Raw genomic sequence first — 17,918 nt, 5'->3', positions numbered from 1 at the left:
ATGCCATCTGTGAGGGGGACCTCGGTTCAGGGTGACCTCAGTAAGGAAGGAGCGGCCCCCTGATTGCCCAAGTCGTATGATAATGTGAACAGTGATGATGGGCTAAATGGCTCATGGCACCAACGATATAAAATGAAGTGGAGAAAGCTGTGGTATAAATGGTCAATTCTTGCAGACTCACTCCCCATCTTCCACCGCAGTCTGAAAACTCACCTCACCTCATCCCCTAGCACGCCATAATACTATTAGTTACCTACCAGTATTTACTTTACTGTATATAGATGCTATCTACAGTATGTTTCTCATATATATGTAGATATATGCTCACATATGCTTTGCCCTTACTTAGATCAGATGTGTGCTGCTGTTTGCTTGTACTTTATTTAAAATAGTATTAAGTTGCTTGGTTTGATGTTTACCTGTTTTCTTTTTTATTTACTGAACCATTTACCCAATTGTTTGTTGACTAAGGTGCAATTACTCTGATCTTTACTCCAATCTTGCACGCTTTATGTTACTCTGAGTCTGAATAAGCATCTGCTAATGCCTAAATTGTACTGAGCGGTGCTGCAGGCCATTCATGTTCTGATGCTCATTCTCAAACACACAGTCAGAGAATAATTCTGACACTGATGGAGATACAAACATCATGTCCAGATAACTAGTCCTGGAGGCATCTAAACAGCACCACCTGGACACATTTTCAGGACATGAACTTTTTGCTTGTAGATGATAAACCCACCAGGGCTGTAATTAATCTAACTGCCATGAGTGACTCAGACCATGGCTCAGGCTGCATGATTAGGGCTCATTTATAGACTTTAACCTTTTCAACTGGCAAATGGGAAACTAATCGGCCATTTCCTCTTAATGCCTTTTTAAGATGATTGCTTCTGTTGCAGGGAATTGCAGGATCATCCCTTGGTGACTTGGTCTACCTTGAACATGCACAAGGTCAGCCCCACTGAGAATGATGAGGAAGGCTTTCATAACGTGGGTGGGAAAGGGGAATTGATGCTTTGTGTGTTCCATCTTGACCCTAAGAGAAATGTTTTTCCATTTCCACATGGTTGACTGACTTAATGAACTGAACTGAACTGAATTTAATTTAATTTAATTTGGTAATTGATGGCCATTATGTATGAGACTATTCAAAGAGACCATATTGTGAATGTGCAGTAGCCTATAGTTATTTGTTGTGTATAACTACAATGGGTTGGACAGTCAATACACTTCCCTCTACTCATAAATGTATGCTAAAACATCCAACTTGTACAGTAGGAGGGTGCTAGTCATTGGTTAGACCAGTCATTAGTCCTACAACTACAACCTATCTCAAACCCTCACCCTAAACCTTAACCTCCCACGGGGCAGCACACACCTAAACCTAACCTTAACCCATGTCTAACCAATGACTAGTCTAAACTAAGTATGCACCCCCAGTAGGATATCGCATGTCACAGTCTGCCATCTGCTCTGTCTGGCACAGGCCTTTTTGTCCTTGTACCAAAAAGTGTTGCATGTTCTGCTGTGGATGGAAACTCTCTTTTGTCTTTGTACCAATGTCGGAGACAAACTCATTAATTCCACTGGGGTCGTACAATGTTCCTGATTCCAGCGTTGACAGAAAGCTCCTCTACCTGAGTCTAGTGATGCTCGCTCGGGAGTGTTTCTGATGCCTGTCTGCTCGATGTCCACTTGTATCAGCTCGGTATCGTCAATCTTCTTTCGGTGAGGGTTGCTCCTCTGGCCCTCCCCACGGGAAGACAGGGAACTCCTGCTGTCCTTGCGGTTTCTCCTCTCACCGGGTTCACTGAGATCCAAGAGGTCCAAGGTTGAAGACAGAACTATAAAGGGGGGGAAGCGGATATGAAAATGATGCCTAATATGTCACGCCGCTTAGTAATAAATCAGGACAGGTACTAAAATGTCTGCATCTCTGCCAAGCATCACAGAACACAGTACATGTCTTTTCACATGGGGAGTGACATATAACTGACATAAATTGGAATTGCTCCCTGTGTGAAAAGACCTTAGGTAAAAGACACATGGTATTGCAATGAAACTAAAACTAGTGTATATCAAAAAAGTGAAAATACCAACCAAAATGGAAATGATTGCATATCGTCAAATATGTTAATATTGTGCATCCGGGTCTGGTTCACTTTATAAAGAATAAAGTATCAAAACTAAAACTAAAACAACTATTAGCATGTTGTTCAAAGAGTAAAGATGGATCGTTGGAAAGTTGTTTGAGGCGATAGAGAATTTATTTTGCCTCGTTGGTTCTGCCCTCCCCAGTTTCACTTCAAATGGCTTTCATTGTTCTTTACGGGGTGCATGAGCAGATTTCAAGTCAGTTCCTAACTTTTGTGAAATGATTATAAACGACATTTCTCTTCCCAAAACTACATGGTTTGACTTTGGATGCTGTGGTTATGATGAGCGTATATTTGAATATTTCACTTATTTTGTGATCTACACTTTTTTCGGCACCAAACATAGCGCTATCAGCAGCACTTACGGCTGTTTGGGTGCTTAGACCTCCAAATTGGAGAGGGGTCTAATTCCAGAGTGGTCAATTATTAAGCTGTTTAATCCCAGGTTATTAAGACAAGAGGATTCTTTCACGGGCGGGGCTAGACCTTTTAGTCGCTACAATATATCCATGCCTAACGGCATTTATCTACAGTACATATCCTGTGAATGGAAGAGTTTTATGTTCTGTGATTTACGGTGGTTTTTATTAAAACTAATATTATATTATTGCTTCATTCATGTAGAAGAGTGTAGCGAGAGACGAAGCTGAGAGGTAAAGGACATTGCAACACAGCACGCATGCACGCGCACACACACACACACACACACACACACACACACACACACACACACACACACACACACACACACACACACACACACACACACACACACACACACACACAAATATCATGTTCATCTTTGAAGACTAGCCTACTGTACATACAGTATAAATGTAAATCACTCTAATTTGCCAGATTGCAATAGAACTATTGATGTTCTGAATTGACTGATCATTCCTTTTTGCTTTGTTTTTCCTCAAATACAAATGTAGTATTAATGATGAAGTACAGTGGTCTGGTATTTGCCCCCTTTTCTTTCTTTTTTTTACCCTGTTAAAGGAATGAGTAATGCAGTCATCTGGGAAACATTCAGCTGGTGCTGCACCTAAAGGGTCATCCATCTGTGCAGTATGTAGGCTATGTCCCAGTACTGTACAGTATGTACTGTATGTCTCCCAATGTTTTACCCAAGAAATAATTTCCAAAATACAAATGGCTCCAGACTGTACTCGTGGAAATATTAGGCTCCATATCCCAGGGACTGCACAGACACATGTCATTCACAAACTGCACCCCTAGTAAAGTTATAGATTGCACAGGGAAGCCAAGCCGTTGTTAAACCCTCTCTTAAAAAATAAACATTCTCTTGCACCAGAAAAAAATATTTCTGTTTCTGTGTTTCTGTGTGTACTTAAGTTCTGTGTCCTCACTCAGAGCATAGCCTCGGAAACCCAGACAGTTTTATTTCCAGGGAGAAACTCAGAGTACAATATTTGGACTGACAGTATATCATACAGTACCCAAGTAGGCCTACAGTAGCTATATGACCCAAAGTTCAACAACACTTATAACTTTATAGTTATTATAGTAATTTAAACGTGAATTTGACTATTTTCCAGTCACGTTAAATGCATTTTTCATTATTTATCAGCACATGCTGACCTATTTGGGAACTCTATACCAAAACAGAACAATTCAACAAGCTATATCAGACTACATGTTACTGCTTAGTTTCATGAGCCCGTTCAGCCTCTCCTATGACCAGCTTTGTGTGTTTGTACCACGGAAATGATTTGATTGGCTGAGCATGGAATGTGATGTCTGTGGATGTATGATGATGTATAATGATAAGAGCGCCCCTCACTTCACACAAGTGTGATTTTTATAATGTGTGTGTGTGTGTGTGTGTGTGTGTGTGTGTGTGTGTGTGTGTGTGTGTAATACACTCCAATGCATAACATGCAGCATTAACACCCTGCTGTTTATGACAAACAACTCGGAGGATCTATTGAAAGTAATCTCCAGGTAATTAAAATGTGCAGTAGTATTCGAAATCTGCACCCTTCAGATACTAACTGTAATTAGAAATCAAAGGAGACACACTTGAAGAGAACAGGAAGACGATGTCTTGTAGCAGCGTACGGAATGAATGACATGCACCGGAAGAACAGACGCTTAGAGAGTTGTTTTGATGCACTTGATTGCGCTTGAAATGATGAGCCTGTGAACACAACGTTCTCCACCTTCCTTTGTCAACTACCTTCTCTCTGTAGTTATGATGCGAGCCATATGCTACCCGGAATACCACTCATTTTCATCAACATTGAACTAAAAAAAAAACTGAGATCCGGGCACACTTAATAGAACAAAAAAGGAGGAAAACTTTATTGAACCGACATGTTTCGACCTATACAGTCTTCATCTGGGCTGATTGCTGGTTGCTTCCTTGCCTCTGCATTGAACTATGTATAGCTTAGAGTTGTTGTGTGGAAATAATAAAAAGTCTCCCCCTTATGTTTAGCCTACTCTGCAGGCCAAATAGTACACCGTTGTGATGTCACTGATCACATGACCCCAAGTTCTAGACCTCCAGTTGTAGGCTAAACAGAAGGGGGGTTATTATTTCCACGCAACTCTAAGGTATATTAATGTCATAATTCAATGTCGGTAAGTAGCCTTGTCGAGCCATGAGGCCCATAGGGCAGGAGCCTATCTCCTGTTTCTGTAGCGTGAGGCAGCTTGATGGATGTACAAGTACACCCCCTGGACATGGCGCTAGTATGTCGCAGAGACTTACCCCCAATCCCTTCATGCCGAGTGTCAAGCAGGGAGGCACTGGGTCCCAGTCTTTGAGATATTAATATTTTCAATGACTCAACATGACGTCATTATTTAGTTATTACTCATCAATCAAATAGAGTCCATGATCAGGGAGGACTATGGGTGAAAGAAAGGTGATGTCTAGAAAGGATTCAGGAGAATAAGGCTTCATATCACTGCCAGCATTTCTAATATTTCACCTATAATGCTGCAATGTCACTGGAATGGAATTAACATGAGACGAAATAGATGATTGCCTTACATGTGCATCCATTGCAATGTGATTATTTCACATGCGCACATCGCAATGTCGATGCTGAATCTATTAGGCTATGTTCCGCCTATATTTTTATGTATGCGTGCATTCTTATATTCTATGGGTATTATGTGGGCTTTTTGTGGTCAGAGTATTTATTAATTAATTCAATTAAAGCACCTGTGGTGCTTTGAAGTATAACGTTTTTTGTTTTGTTTTTAGCAAACCTTGTGTCTTATGTCTTATTTTTCTTACTTGAATTCAAGGTTTCCAAGGTTTCCTTCATCTCAGCATGCTCCTGAAACCCATCTAAAAAAAGGACTGGTTGTGAAGCTGAAAGAAAGGCTGTTATTCTCATATTCTGACGTTTAGAAACACTAGCTTTCCCCTGACAGCAGTGATTTTGAACATGAAGTTGAAGGAACATGTTGATCTCAGTGGGAGACAATAAACTGGTTGGCAGTTCTGTATTTCAACTCTCATCATCACAGCAGCCTTTTTTATGTCAGCCATTTTGAATATCGGCTATCAGCTACAATATGTTATTGTAGAACAGCAGGACAGTAACCAGCAGGACCACATTGGAAACAAGTGGTATAAGTGTTTCATTACGCTTTTATGTGCTATCCTGGGTTTAAGTTGTATTGTGATTTTGCTCACATATCTTTTACCAAAATCAAATCAAATCACCATCTGACTTCAGTAAAAACCTTCAATTAAGATCTTCATGGCAACAACAATGCCCCAATTTGTTGTTGTATTTGCAGTGATGCTGAGATGTCCCAGCGTATCCCCATAGGATCATGAAAAATATGTCCATGTCTTTTATGCAGTAAAATCCTCAGTGTTAATTCTACTTAGGAAGTGTTAAAAACTTCAAATGTAACCAAATGGACCCTTGCTTGTCTGAAACTCTGAGAGTGTACAAATGTAACCAAATGGACCCTTGCTTGTCTGAAACTCTGAGAGTGTACAAATGTAACCAAATGGACCCTTGCTTGTCTGAAACACTGAGAGTGTACAAATGTAACCAAATGGACCCTTGCTTGTCTGAAACTCTGAGAGTGTACAAATGGAACCAAATGGACCCTTGCTTGTCTGAAACTCTGAGTGTACAAATGGAAACAAATGGACCCTCGCTTGTCTGAAACTCTGAGAGCATACAAATGTAACCAAATGGACCCACACAATCTTAGACTTAAATTAACACTCAGGCTTTTACGGTGTAGATTGCTGTACATTAACCAAAATATAGATGGATATATAGGTAGGATAGACCTTTAATGATATCGAGGGAAATTCAGTCATAGCAGCATCACAGTAGGCATGAAACACAGATGCAGGTAAGAGTAGAGTGATGACAAAAAATGTGTTACCTTACGATTTCAACAATAGATAAAACATCTCTGCCCACCGGCGATAAAAATGAATGACCAAAGGGAGAGAGAGGCATGGAAACCTGCTCATGGATTTAAAAATCACACCTGTGTGAACTGAGTGGTGCAAGGTCTTATATAGCCTGATCAGCTGTGGTCTGACGTAATGTCAGTGACCATAGTAACCATGCTCATTTTTTTGGGTCCCACGTACAGGTACACACACACGTACAGGTACACACATACATAGACACATAGATACAGACAAAGCTGGTTGTTGGAGTGGTTTGCACCACTCAAAAACGGGTAAGTATCATGCAGGAAATGTGTTGTACTCTACCAGCTGTGTTTGAAGTCACAGGGCGGGAGAGCCCATCACACTTGGTCTCACAGAGAAAATCATCGATGGAGGGACTCAGTAGCGGGCGGCTTTCTTGTTGTTCACTCACCAGCTGTAACCAGACAAACAGACAGGACAGCTAAGAGCAATATATCAATATTGTATCAATATCGTGATATGAGACGAGATATTGTCTGGGATTTTGGATATCGTAATACTGTGATAGGTTACCTGGTTTTAATCGTTTATTCTATAATTTCAGAAATTGTCAAAAATATAAAAGAAAAGTAATGTTATTAAACCTCATCACACAATGCGATATGATTGTCACGATATCAATATTGAGGTAAAAGCGAAAATATTTAGTGATATTTGGTTTTGTCCATAATGGCTCAGCCTTGTTTCTGACGGAGACGTGACCTTTTCATGTGAATGTCAACCAGAACCAAAGTGATGTTTAGCCTTCGGACCCCTTGAGTCAGTGTTTGAGCCCAACTCCCATGCAGTGGTGGAAAAAGTACTCAAATGTTTTGCTTAAGTAAAAATATCAATACTGCAATGTAGGAATACTGTATGATGTAGGAAGTACTCTTTATGCAGAATGTTTCATTTAAAGTTTTCAAATGTATAAAAATCTTTTGAAATTAGCAGATCTACAAGCTCACAATGCGTCGCATCGCCAAAATGTATTCAGGGCTGAAGTGGTTAACGTATGTTGTTTTGTAAGAATAATTAAAATCTACAAAATAACTAGTAACTAAAGCTGTCAAATAAATGTAGTGGAGTAAAAGTACAATACCCGTATTTGGATCTGAGATGTAGTGGAGTTAAAGTAAAGTAAAATAAATTACAGATACCTCAAAATTGTATTTAAGTACTTAAGAAAATGTACTTTCCACCACTGGTGTCAGCCACTGTCAGATTTCCAGCACAATTCCTGGACCTCAGTAAAGAACTAAAGAAAAGGCGGCGATCCGAGCACTCAAAAGGTTAAAAAATGAGGAGAGGATGGATAAAAATATGTTTTATTGGTTAAAATAAGCCAACATGTTTCGACTCAAAAATAGTCTTCATCAGGGCAAGTAACCTAACCTTATTCCTTAATGTAACCTCAGTAAAACTATGCCTAAACCGAACCTTATTCCTGAACTTAACCTCATTGAAACTATGCCTAAACCTAACCTTTTTCCTGAACTTAACCTCAGTGAAACTATGCCTAACCCTAAACGTATTCCTAACGGTAACCTCAATAAAACGAACACAAGAATACAAAAACCGCTGGGGACAAGAACCGCTGGGGACAAGCTGTCCACAGAAAAAATGAGAAGGGTGTTTTGGGCAGAGCATTCTGGGCGGTTACCATTAAATATTATTGACATAGTTCGTTATTATTAGTATACAGAAATGTGTAAAATGGCAAACTTAGTCAAGTTTAAATTCAAAGTGTGTTTACTGTATATAGTACTTCCCATTCAGTGTGTGCCCCAGTTTGCTTAAAAATCATGACCTGATTTGAGCTGCCAAATCAAAGCATTTCGTCCCTTAGCTCTCCTGGCTAGAAGAAGAGTTAATTAACTTTGAAGGTGGTGTGTACTTGATTACTAGCATGGTGTTTATTTACGTAAGTCTGTTTTTGTAGCATAATGTATTGTAGCATATTTTGCACCTCATTATGGCATTTAGCATGACCATGGCCTAACCATGGTCTACAGTACACCATACTGATGTTTTCCTGCTTGTAGAGAATGAATAGATTTCCAAACATTGGTTTCTAAATGCTTGCAGTATTTATGCATGCATGCATGTATGTATGTATTTATGTCCATATAATACGTCGGGAAGAAACCATCTAACCAAAATGTAAATTTTTCAGGAAATTAAAAATATAATATAAAACATATTTTTAAAACAAAGCAATACTACCTCATCAAAGTTGATTTTCAAAAGATCGGAATTGGATCGGGAGCAAAAAAACGTGATTGGGACGTCACTAACAGTAGTATTTTCTTTATTATTATTATTTTTGTAATCACTTTAGGCCTTTTGGTGCATGGATTGGACAGTGCATCAATATTATATCCATATCATGATATTAGACTGGATATAGTGAGTCTGTGATTTTGGATATTATACTATTGTAATATGGCATATAGGTGTTGTATAAAAATATAAAGATCGGATCCGTAAACAACGATATCAAATGATCGGAATCGGATCAGGAGCAAAGAATCGTGATGGGGAGACATCCCTAATGCATGTACAGTATGTATGAAATGTAAACAGTCAGACAAACTCTCTGTTGTATCTCTGAAAGGGATCCATCTGCTACAGCTACAGCGTGAGAGGCTCCAGTAGAGTGTCACGTGTAATTATGAAGCTATTAGCCTCTGTTTATTTCACTCTCAAACCCAGGAAAAAGGTTCATCTCCTTAATTGCTAAAGAGGTACAGTATATCACGGACTGACTGTACACCGTAAAATCCTCAGTATTCATTAAACTCTGACAGTGGACACATGTTGGTTACATTTATACACTCTCAGTGTTGATGAATGGATAAACTAACACTAAGGATTTTGCGGTGTATCTGCCAGCATGCCAGCATGACTGCACCACAGATTACTTCCAGTCCATTATCATTACCCTGAGAGACCGCTGCTGAGGTGCAGCTGGCATTCATTTGCCAACCTGCGCTTCATGTTTTGTGCTGAAAATGAGGGTTTTGTTCCATTTAAAAAAAAAAAAATACAAGAAAGGGACAAACTACCATTGTTGTCAGTTTGTTTGGCGTTTACATAACGCATGTAGAGGCAGGGGAAACATGACATTTGTCATCCCTACTCTCCAGGGCACTGCTCACATGCAGAATCTTAATGAAGGTACTAAAAAATTAATTACCAACCCCAGGATGAGGCAGCACACAATGAATGGATCTCCTGGAAGGGGGTTTACATACATACAGTAACATGTCTTTATGTGCCTCGGCTAGGTTCTAACAATGTACAGTAGCTGCTGTACGCTTCCAGAATTAATAATGTGGACATTTATTAGCTGTTGAAGCTAAATTAAAAAACACAACATTTGATCCCATCGTACATTGCACTAATGTGAACTAAAATCGGAACTCAGTGTGTTTAGAATGATGGGGAAAAAGTCTTCACATATCGTTTTTAATTACGCTGAACATTGAGCTGATTAAAGTGAGGAGGTGTGAAGCCTCTGAGAAGATGATGAAAAAGATTGAAATGTGTTTCAACAAAGTCTAGCTGAGATCCCCCTACCTTTACCGTACTAAATATACAAGGAATTCTTAAAAATATATACTTTTGAGTGTGTTACTGTATATCGGAGTGACTCATGGATGTAGCTTCCTATTTTTTCTTCTGCTAAGCGTAGCCGGCACCTCTCAAGTAATAATTATAGTAATAATAATAATAACTAGAAAAAGTGCCCTTCTGGGCACAGGTCTCCACCAGGAGGATAGGAGTGTGTGTGATGTTTGGCAAAATGTAAATAAGAATGTGCCAGATCACTCATAGCATCTCTGAGGATAGAATTCTGGATGAGCCAACAGGCTCGTCTTGATCACATGACTACAGAGATCATGTGTACCAATTTGCGTGAGATTTGGATGAAATCTGTGCGACTAACATAAACAATGTGTTTTGCAGAAATCGGCCTCATGGTGGCGCTATAGCCGGCAGATGTGGAAGGATGCAGGGAAAATGTTTTTCCATGGCCTCTAGGGAGTGTGCATACATAAGTTGTATACAGATCGATGCAGTTATAGGTAAAAACAGGAATTGGCCTGTTATAGCGCCACCGTGAGGCTGATTTGGGGAAAGAATAGTGGCATGTCGTCCTCGGCCTAGTGGAAATGTGTGTGTATAATTTCATGGAAATTGGACACTGTTTGTGATTTGTGGCATTTTGTTCGAAACGGACCAATCATGTGAGCTTTGGAAGCCAATCTTAGCCAATCAGGACGGAAGATGGGAAATTGTGCAGATCCGTGTTGATTACATGACTATGGAGATAGTGTATACCGAATTGTGTGATGTATGGATAAAATGTGTACGAGTTATCTACAGAAATGTGTTTTGCCTAAATCGGCCTCATGGTGGCGCTATAACAGGCCGTTGAGGAATATTTGGGGCAGAGGTTTGTCGTTGGCATCCAGGGAGTGTGTATGCACAGTTTGGCATGGATCGGGCCAACGGTGCCGGAGATAAGCTGATAACGGACGGACGGAAGGACGGACGGACGGAAGGAAGGACGGACGGAGTGCAAAACATACTATCTCCCCATGCCTTCGGCCTGGTGGAGACAATAATAACTTTATTTATATAGCACCTTTCCAAAAACAAGTTTACAAAGTGCTTCACAGATAACAATAAAAATGAAATAGCAGTAAAAATACAATAACAATCAAAAACATGCAAACACAGTACAACATTTCATGAAAAAGGCTGTGCAATAAAGGTGAGTAATAGAAGTAAGTAAGAAGCACCAGTGTGCAAAAGCTTTTGCCACTCTTTTAGAATTCTTCATTACTTTGTCAACTATGCCCCAAAAATACTGACTATATTAAGTAATAGGGGTCAGTTCTGGTGTGAGAATAATGCTACGGTTCATGGCATGTCTACCACTGTTAAAGTAACCATTATTTTACTTGCTGTGCATGGTCCTAACCTAACGTCTCTTTTTCAGTTTCCAGGCATGCAGTACATTTGTACTGAATCCATTGAATCGGTCACTAAAAGGTTATAAATAATGAATGCCTCACAGCTCATGTTGCTTGAAGAAAACTCCTTTAGTGTAGCTGAGCTTTGGGCCACATCTGCACACGCTCAATGACATTATGAAAGAAGTTCACCTCAGCCAGCAACTCCAGTAACTCTACTTCTACTCAGTAATTAGCAGCTAAAGACGGGCCTTTAACCCATTCAGGCCTGACGTCGAAATTTAAAAAAGTTCTTCTAAATCCTCCAGTTTTCTGAAATAAATATTTTCACGATTTAAAAAAAATAGCAGACCTACAAGCTCATAGCGCGCCACTCGGTGGCGCACTATGAGCTTGTAGATCTGCTATTTTTCAATAGCTAAATTACAATGTTTAAAACACCAAAAGGGGTTCCCGCCCGTTAATGAAAGTATAGCAAAGAAATACAAAGGTTGTCTTTATCCACCAGTATCTATACATCCTTGGAATCTCTATCATTCACCCATTCTCTCTCTCTCACGCACGCACGCACGCACGCACGCACGCACGCACGCACGCACGCACGCACGCACGCACGCACGCACGCACGCACGCACGCACGCACGCACGCACGCACACAGTCACACAGTCACACACATACACACTCTCTCTCTCACACACACACACACACACACACACACACACACACACACACACACACACACACACACACACACACACACATGGTTGTGTTGACTAACACCCTGGGTAGTAGTTTTGTATATATTATTAAGGATCAAAATATTGGACAGACAAGTACAATCTACCCAAATATTGGACAGTGAAAATGTTGGCTTATGTGTGGAGCTAGAGGAAAGGTCATGGGGTCACCAATGGCCTTGTTTATGAATGGATTATGAACCTTCCATTATAGTTATTTTATTTTATTTTTATTGCCACATCACAAATGTACAGGTGTAAATCAGTGGGTGAAATACATTTTCATGAAACAAAGAATGAAGCGCGGGGCAGAGAGTGGCAGAGCTACAGGAGAATGAAGCGCAGGGCAGAGAGTGGCAGAGCTACAGGAGAATTAAGCGCGGGGCAGAGAGTGGCAGAGCTACAGGAGAATGAAGTGCGGGGCAGAGTGGCAGAGCTACAGGAGAATGAAGCGCGGGGCAGAGAGTGGCAGAGCTACAGGAGAATTAAGCGCGGGGCAGAGAGTGGCAGAGCTACAGGAGAATGAAGTGCGGGGCAGAGTGGCAGAGCTACAGGAGAATTAAGCGCGGGGCAGAGAGTGGCAGAGCTACAGGAGAATGAAGCGCGGGACAGAGAGTGGCAGAGCTACAGGAGAATGAAGCGCGGGGCAGAGAGTGGCAGAGCTAGGAGAATGAAGCGCGGGGCAGAGAGTGGCAGAGCTACAGGAGAATGAAGCGCGGGGCAGAGAGTGGCAGAGCTACAGGAGAATGAAGCGCGGGGCAGAGAGTGGCAGAGCTACAGGAGAATGAAGCGCGGGGCAGAGAGTGGCAGAGCTACAGGAGAATGAAGCGCGGGGCAGAGAGTGGCAGAGCTACAGGAGAATGAAGCGCGGGGCAGAGAGTGGCAGTGTCAGGAATACAGTCTGAGTCTGGGCCTGCCTGTGGGTGTGACTACATCTAGTTGTTGCCTTATGTGTTTCTGCCCTGACTAATTGTCATTTCTTGTCATTCCAGTGCCGTCACTCCCACTCATCTGCTCACTCTCAGTCAGCCAATCAGAGTGGAGCTTCACACCTGCACTCTGTTCGTTTGTCACACTCAGTCTACTTAAACCCTGCTTGTCTCTTTGTTCTCTGCCAGATTATATTCTTGTGTCCCTGTGCTCTCTGCTCCTCTGCCCCAGTCTGCTTGCATTAGCCTTTGTTTTTGACCACCTGCCTGGATTCTGACCTTCCTTTTGCCTGCCGGATATTGGACTTGATTGCCAGGGTTTTTGTGGATTTATGCTCATGGACTTGCTGTTTGACTTCAATTCCTGTGAACTGCAGAATTACAATTAAACTCTGTTTAAACCTTCAAACTGTTTCTGTCCGCTTCTGGGTCCTAAAATCATATCCTGACATTATAATCTGGCCAAGATGGACCCAGCGGATTTCGAACGTCTCCGAACCGTTTTGGACCGACAGTCTGTTGCTCTGGGAGAGCATCAAGATAAGTTGTCCAATATTGGAACTACACTGGATTCATTTGGAAACACCATGACAAACTTGTCAGTCCAACTCCAGCAACTCCAGATACAAGTTCATTCAACTGCCTCTTCTGCACCAGTTTCTCCTTCCATACAAGCTCCACCTGCTCAGCCAGCTCGAGAACCCCGCCTGCCAACCCCACAACCTTATGCAGGTGAACCAGGTACCTGTAGATCCTTTTTGACACAGTGCTCACTCAGCATTGAATTACAGCCTCTGACTTTTACTACTGAACGAGCAAGAGTTGCTTATGTTATCACACTGCTTACTGGTCGGGCCAGAGAGTGGGGAACTGCTGTTTGGGAGGCTGGTTCTCCATTCTGCAATGATTTTCAAACCTTCACAGAGGAGATGCGCAGAGTTTTTGATCGTTCCATGCATGGCAGAGAGGCGGCCCGTCAGCTGCTGCAGAGCCGCCAGGGACGCAGATCTGTTTCTGATTATGCCATAGATTTTAGCACCCTTGCTACTAACTGTGGTTGGGGAGTTGAGGCACTCTTTGATGCCTTTTATAATGGCCTCGCTGAGAACATCAAGGATGAGATCGCCACACGTGAACTGCCTAAGACCTTTAATGAGCTGGTTGAATTGGCTATCCGTGTGGACAAGCGGGTGGCTCAGCGCCGCCGTGAGAGGGACAGCTACAGTATGTCTGGGTCTTCAGCTAGTTCAGCCCCCCCATGTCCTTCAAGCCCTGAGCCGTTTTCTGTACTGTCTGTGGAGCCCATGCAAGTGGATCGTACACATCTGACCCCCGTTGAGAAGCAGAGAAGGAGAGAGGCCAAGGCGTGTCTATACTGTGGCACAGTAGGACATTTCATTGCTACCTGTCCGGTAAAAGGGAACGCTCGCCAGTAGACCGGGGAGTACTGGTGAGTGTGACCCCTGTTCAAAGTTCCCCAACACTGCGTACTCTGTTGCCTGCTACATTGACCTGGGGAGGTCAGCCACTGCCCGTTTCCGTGCTGGTGGATTCTGGTGCTGATGAGAGCTTCATCGACGCTGGGTTGGCTGCACAGTTGGGCGTTTCCATCACCGCTCCTATAGTTTTAGGTCATCCCTGGTTGGTTAAACATAATCCTCATATTAACTGGGTTATGAATACCATTGTGGGTTGGAGTGATTTTTGTCACTCACACTGTCTCCGCTCTGCCCAGTGTTCTGTCCCCCCCCCCTATTGTCACTCAGGAGGACTTTCCTGATCTGTCTGCTGTTCCACCTGAGTATCTGGACCTTCGACCAGTATTTAGCAAGTCCCGGGCCCTATCTTTACCACCTCATCGCCTCTATGACTGCCCTATTGATCTGTTGGAGGGAACTAGTCCCCCCCGGGGTCGCCTTTACTCACTAGCGCCGCCTGAGGTCAAGGCAATGAATAAGTACATTAGTGAGTCACTGGCAGCTGGAATCATCCGGCCCTCCTCTTCACCTGCAGGGGCAGGTTTTTTTTTTTTGTGAAGAAGAAGGACGACTCTCTTCGCCCATGCATTGACTATAGAGGGTTAAATGATATCACTGTGAAAAATTGTTATCCGTTACCCCTCATGTCCTCTGCTTTCGAACTGATACAGGGGGCTACTGTGTTCACCAAGTTGGATCTCCGCAACGCGTACCATCTGGTTCGCATTCGTGAAGGAGATGAGTGGAAAACAGCGTTCAATACTGCATCTGGACATTATGAGTATCTTGTTATGCCGTTCGGGTTGACAAATGCCCCCGCAGTTTTTCAGAGTATGGTGAACGATGTGCTACGGGACATGGTGGGCCAATTTGTATTCATTTACCTCGATGACATTTTGATTTTTTCCCAGTCTGTCCAGGAGCATGTCCAGCATGTCCGTCGGGTGCTTCAGAGACTGTTGGAGAATCAACTTTATGTCAAGGCGGAGAAGTGCTCATTCCATCAAACTACAGTGTCTTTCCTGGGTTTTGTCGCCGGTGCAGGAGGAGTCCAGATGGATGAAGCGAAGGTGAAAGCAGTGGTCGACTGGCCCACCCCTCAAAACCGTAAGGACGTTCAGAGGTTTTTGGGATTCGCCAATTTTTATAGGCGTTTCATAAGGGATTACAGTAAGATTGCTGCACCTCTCACAGATCTTACTTCTACCAAGATTAGGTTTTGCTGGTCAGACAGAGCCAGCAAGGCTTTTAATCTACTCAAAGGACTTTTCACAACTGCACCCATTTTGACACTTCCCGACCCCTCTCTCCAGTTCATTGTGGAGGTGGATGCCTCAGATGTTGGTATCGGTGCAGTGTTGTCCCAGCGTTCTGAGAGGGATCACAAGATTCACCCCTGTGCCTTTTTCTCCCATCGATTAGACTCCACCGAAAGAAACTATGCTGTCGGGGACCGTGAGTTGCTGGCAGTGAGAATGGCTTTGGAGGAGTGGCGTCACTGGCTTGAGGGTGCCTCTGTCCCATTTGTCGTCTGGACGGATCATAAGAATTTGGAGTACCTCAAGGCAGCTAAGCGCCTTAGTTCTCGTCAGGCACGGTGGTCGTTGTTTTTTGCTCGCTTTAATTTTGTTCTGTCTTACAGACCTGGTTCCAAGAATGGAAAGCCTGATGCTTTGTCTCGACAGTTCTGCAAATCAGAGGAAAGTAAGAAACCAGAGACAATTCTTCCTTCACAATGTTTTGTGGCTGCAGTAACCTGGGATGTTGAAAATGCAGTACGTAATGCGCAGCAACAGGAGTCAACCCCTGCAAACTGTCCTGCTAACCTGTTGTTTGTTCCGAGCAACACACGCTCCCAGGTTCTCCAGTGGGGCCATTCTTCACAGCTCGCATGCCATCCTGGTGTCAGAAGAACCATGGCTTTTCTACGTCAGCGCTTTTGGTGGCCGTCTATGACAGAGGATGTCAGGACCTTTGTTGCTGCCTGTTCAGTCTGTGCTCGAAATAAGAACTCCAACCAACCTCCTGCGGGTCTGCTGCAACCTTTGCCGGTACCACAACGCCCTTGGTCCCACATTTCTCTGGATTTTGTGACTGGACTTCCCCCCTCCGATGGTAACACTGCTGTTCTTACGGTAGTAGACAGGTTTTCAAAATCTGCTCATTTCATTGCTCTTGAGAGCTTACCCACTGCTAAGAAAACAGCTGAACTCATGATTGACAATGTTTTTAAGATTCACGGCTTATGTGTTGATGTGGTTTCTGACAGAGGCCCCCAGTTTGTTTCACAGTTTTGGAGGGAATTCTGTAGACTTCTGGGTGCTACAGTTAGCCTGTCGTCCGGATACCATCCTCAGACAAATGGACAGACGGAGCGGGCCAACCAGGACTTGGAACGGGTGCTTCGTTGTGTGGCCTCTCAAAATCCATCCTCCTGGAGTCAGCGTTTGGCATGGGTTGAATATGCACACAATTCACTACCGGTATCCTCCACTGGGCTGTCCCCTTTTCAATGTTGTCTTGGCTATCAACCCCCTCTGTTTCCATCTCAGGAGGAGGAGGCCAGAGTTCCATCTGTCCAGGCTTTCATCCGCCGGTGTAAGAGGACCTGGAGGAGAGCTCGCACCAGAGCACCTCGATACCGATGTGGTCAGAAGGTTTGGTTGTCCACTCGTGATCTTCCATTGAGGTCATGTTCACGGAAGTTGGCTCCCCGGTTTATTGGTCCCTACCCCATCATTAAGATTATCAGTCCTTCAGTGGTAAGACTCAGACTGCCTAATTCTCTTCGTCGTGTTCATCCTACGTTCCATGTGTCCCGGATCAAGCCTGTTCTCCATAGTCCTCATGCACCACCAGCCCCAGCCCCACCGCCTCCACGGCTTATCGATGGGTCTCCTGCCTACACTGTTCGTCAGCTGTTAGATTCCCGACGCCGTGGCAGAGGTATCCAGTACCTTGTTGACTGGGAGGGTTCCGGTCCGGAGGAGAGAACTTGGGTTCCTGCTAGAGACATTCTGGACCGTTCTCTCATCCAGGATTTCCATCGTCAACATCCATCTCATCCATCAGTGACGCCAGGAGGCGTTCGTCGGGGGAGGGGTACTGTCAGGAATACAGTCTGAGTCTGGGCCTGCCTGTGGGTGTGACTACATCTAGTTGTTGCCTTATGTGTTTCTGCCCTGACTAATTGTCAT

At 43.2% G+C, this 17,918-nt stretch overlaps 1 protein-coding gene across 1 annotated transcript in view; it reads right to left on the bottom strand.

Annotated features, from left to right (window-relative positions):
- Window positions 1–17,918, bottom strand: part of pex5la (peroxisomal biogenesis factor 5-like a) — a gene marked incomplete at both ends in the record, with an annotated part of 143,379 nt that overhangs the window by 40,752 nt on the left and 84,709 nt on the right. Inside the window, 2 exons of the mRNA XM_079507094.1 lie at window positions 1,641–1,847; window positions 6,895–7,006. Coding sequence (XP_079363220.1) covers window positions 1,641–1,847; window positions 6,895–7,006 — 319 coding nt within the window. The remainder of the gene's footprint in view (window positions 1–1,640; window positions 1,848–6,894; window positions 7,007–17,918) is intronic.

Source organism: Electrona antarctica, assembly GCF_951216825.1.
Source record: "Electrona antarctica genome assembly, chromosome: 7".
Lineage (NCBI taxonomy): Eukaryota > Metazoa > Chordata > Actinopteri > Myctophiformes > Myctophidae > Electrona > Electrona antarctica.
Note: the sequence above shows the minus strand (reverse complement) of the source record. Positions and strands in the feature narration are given on the sequence as shown.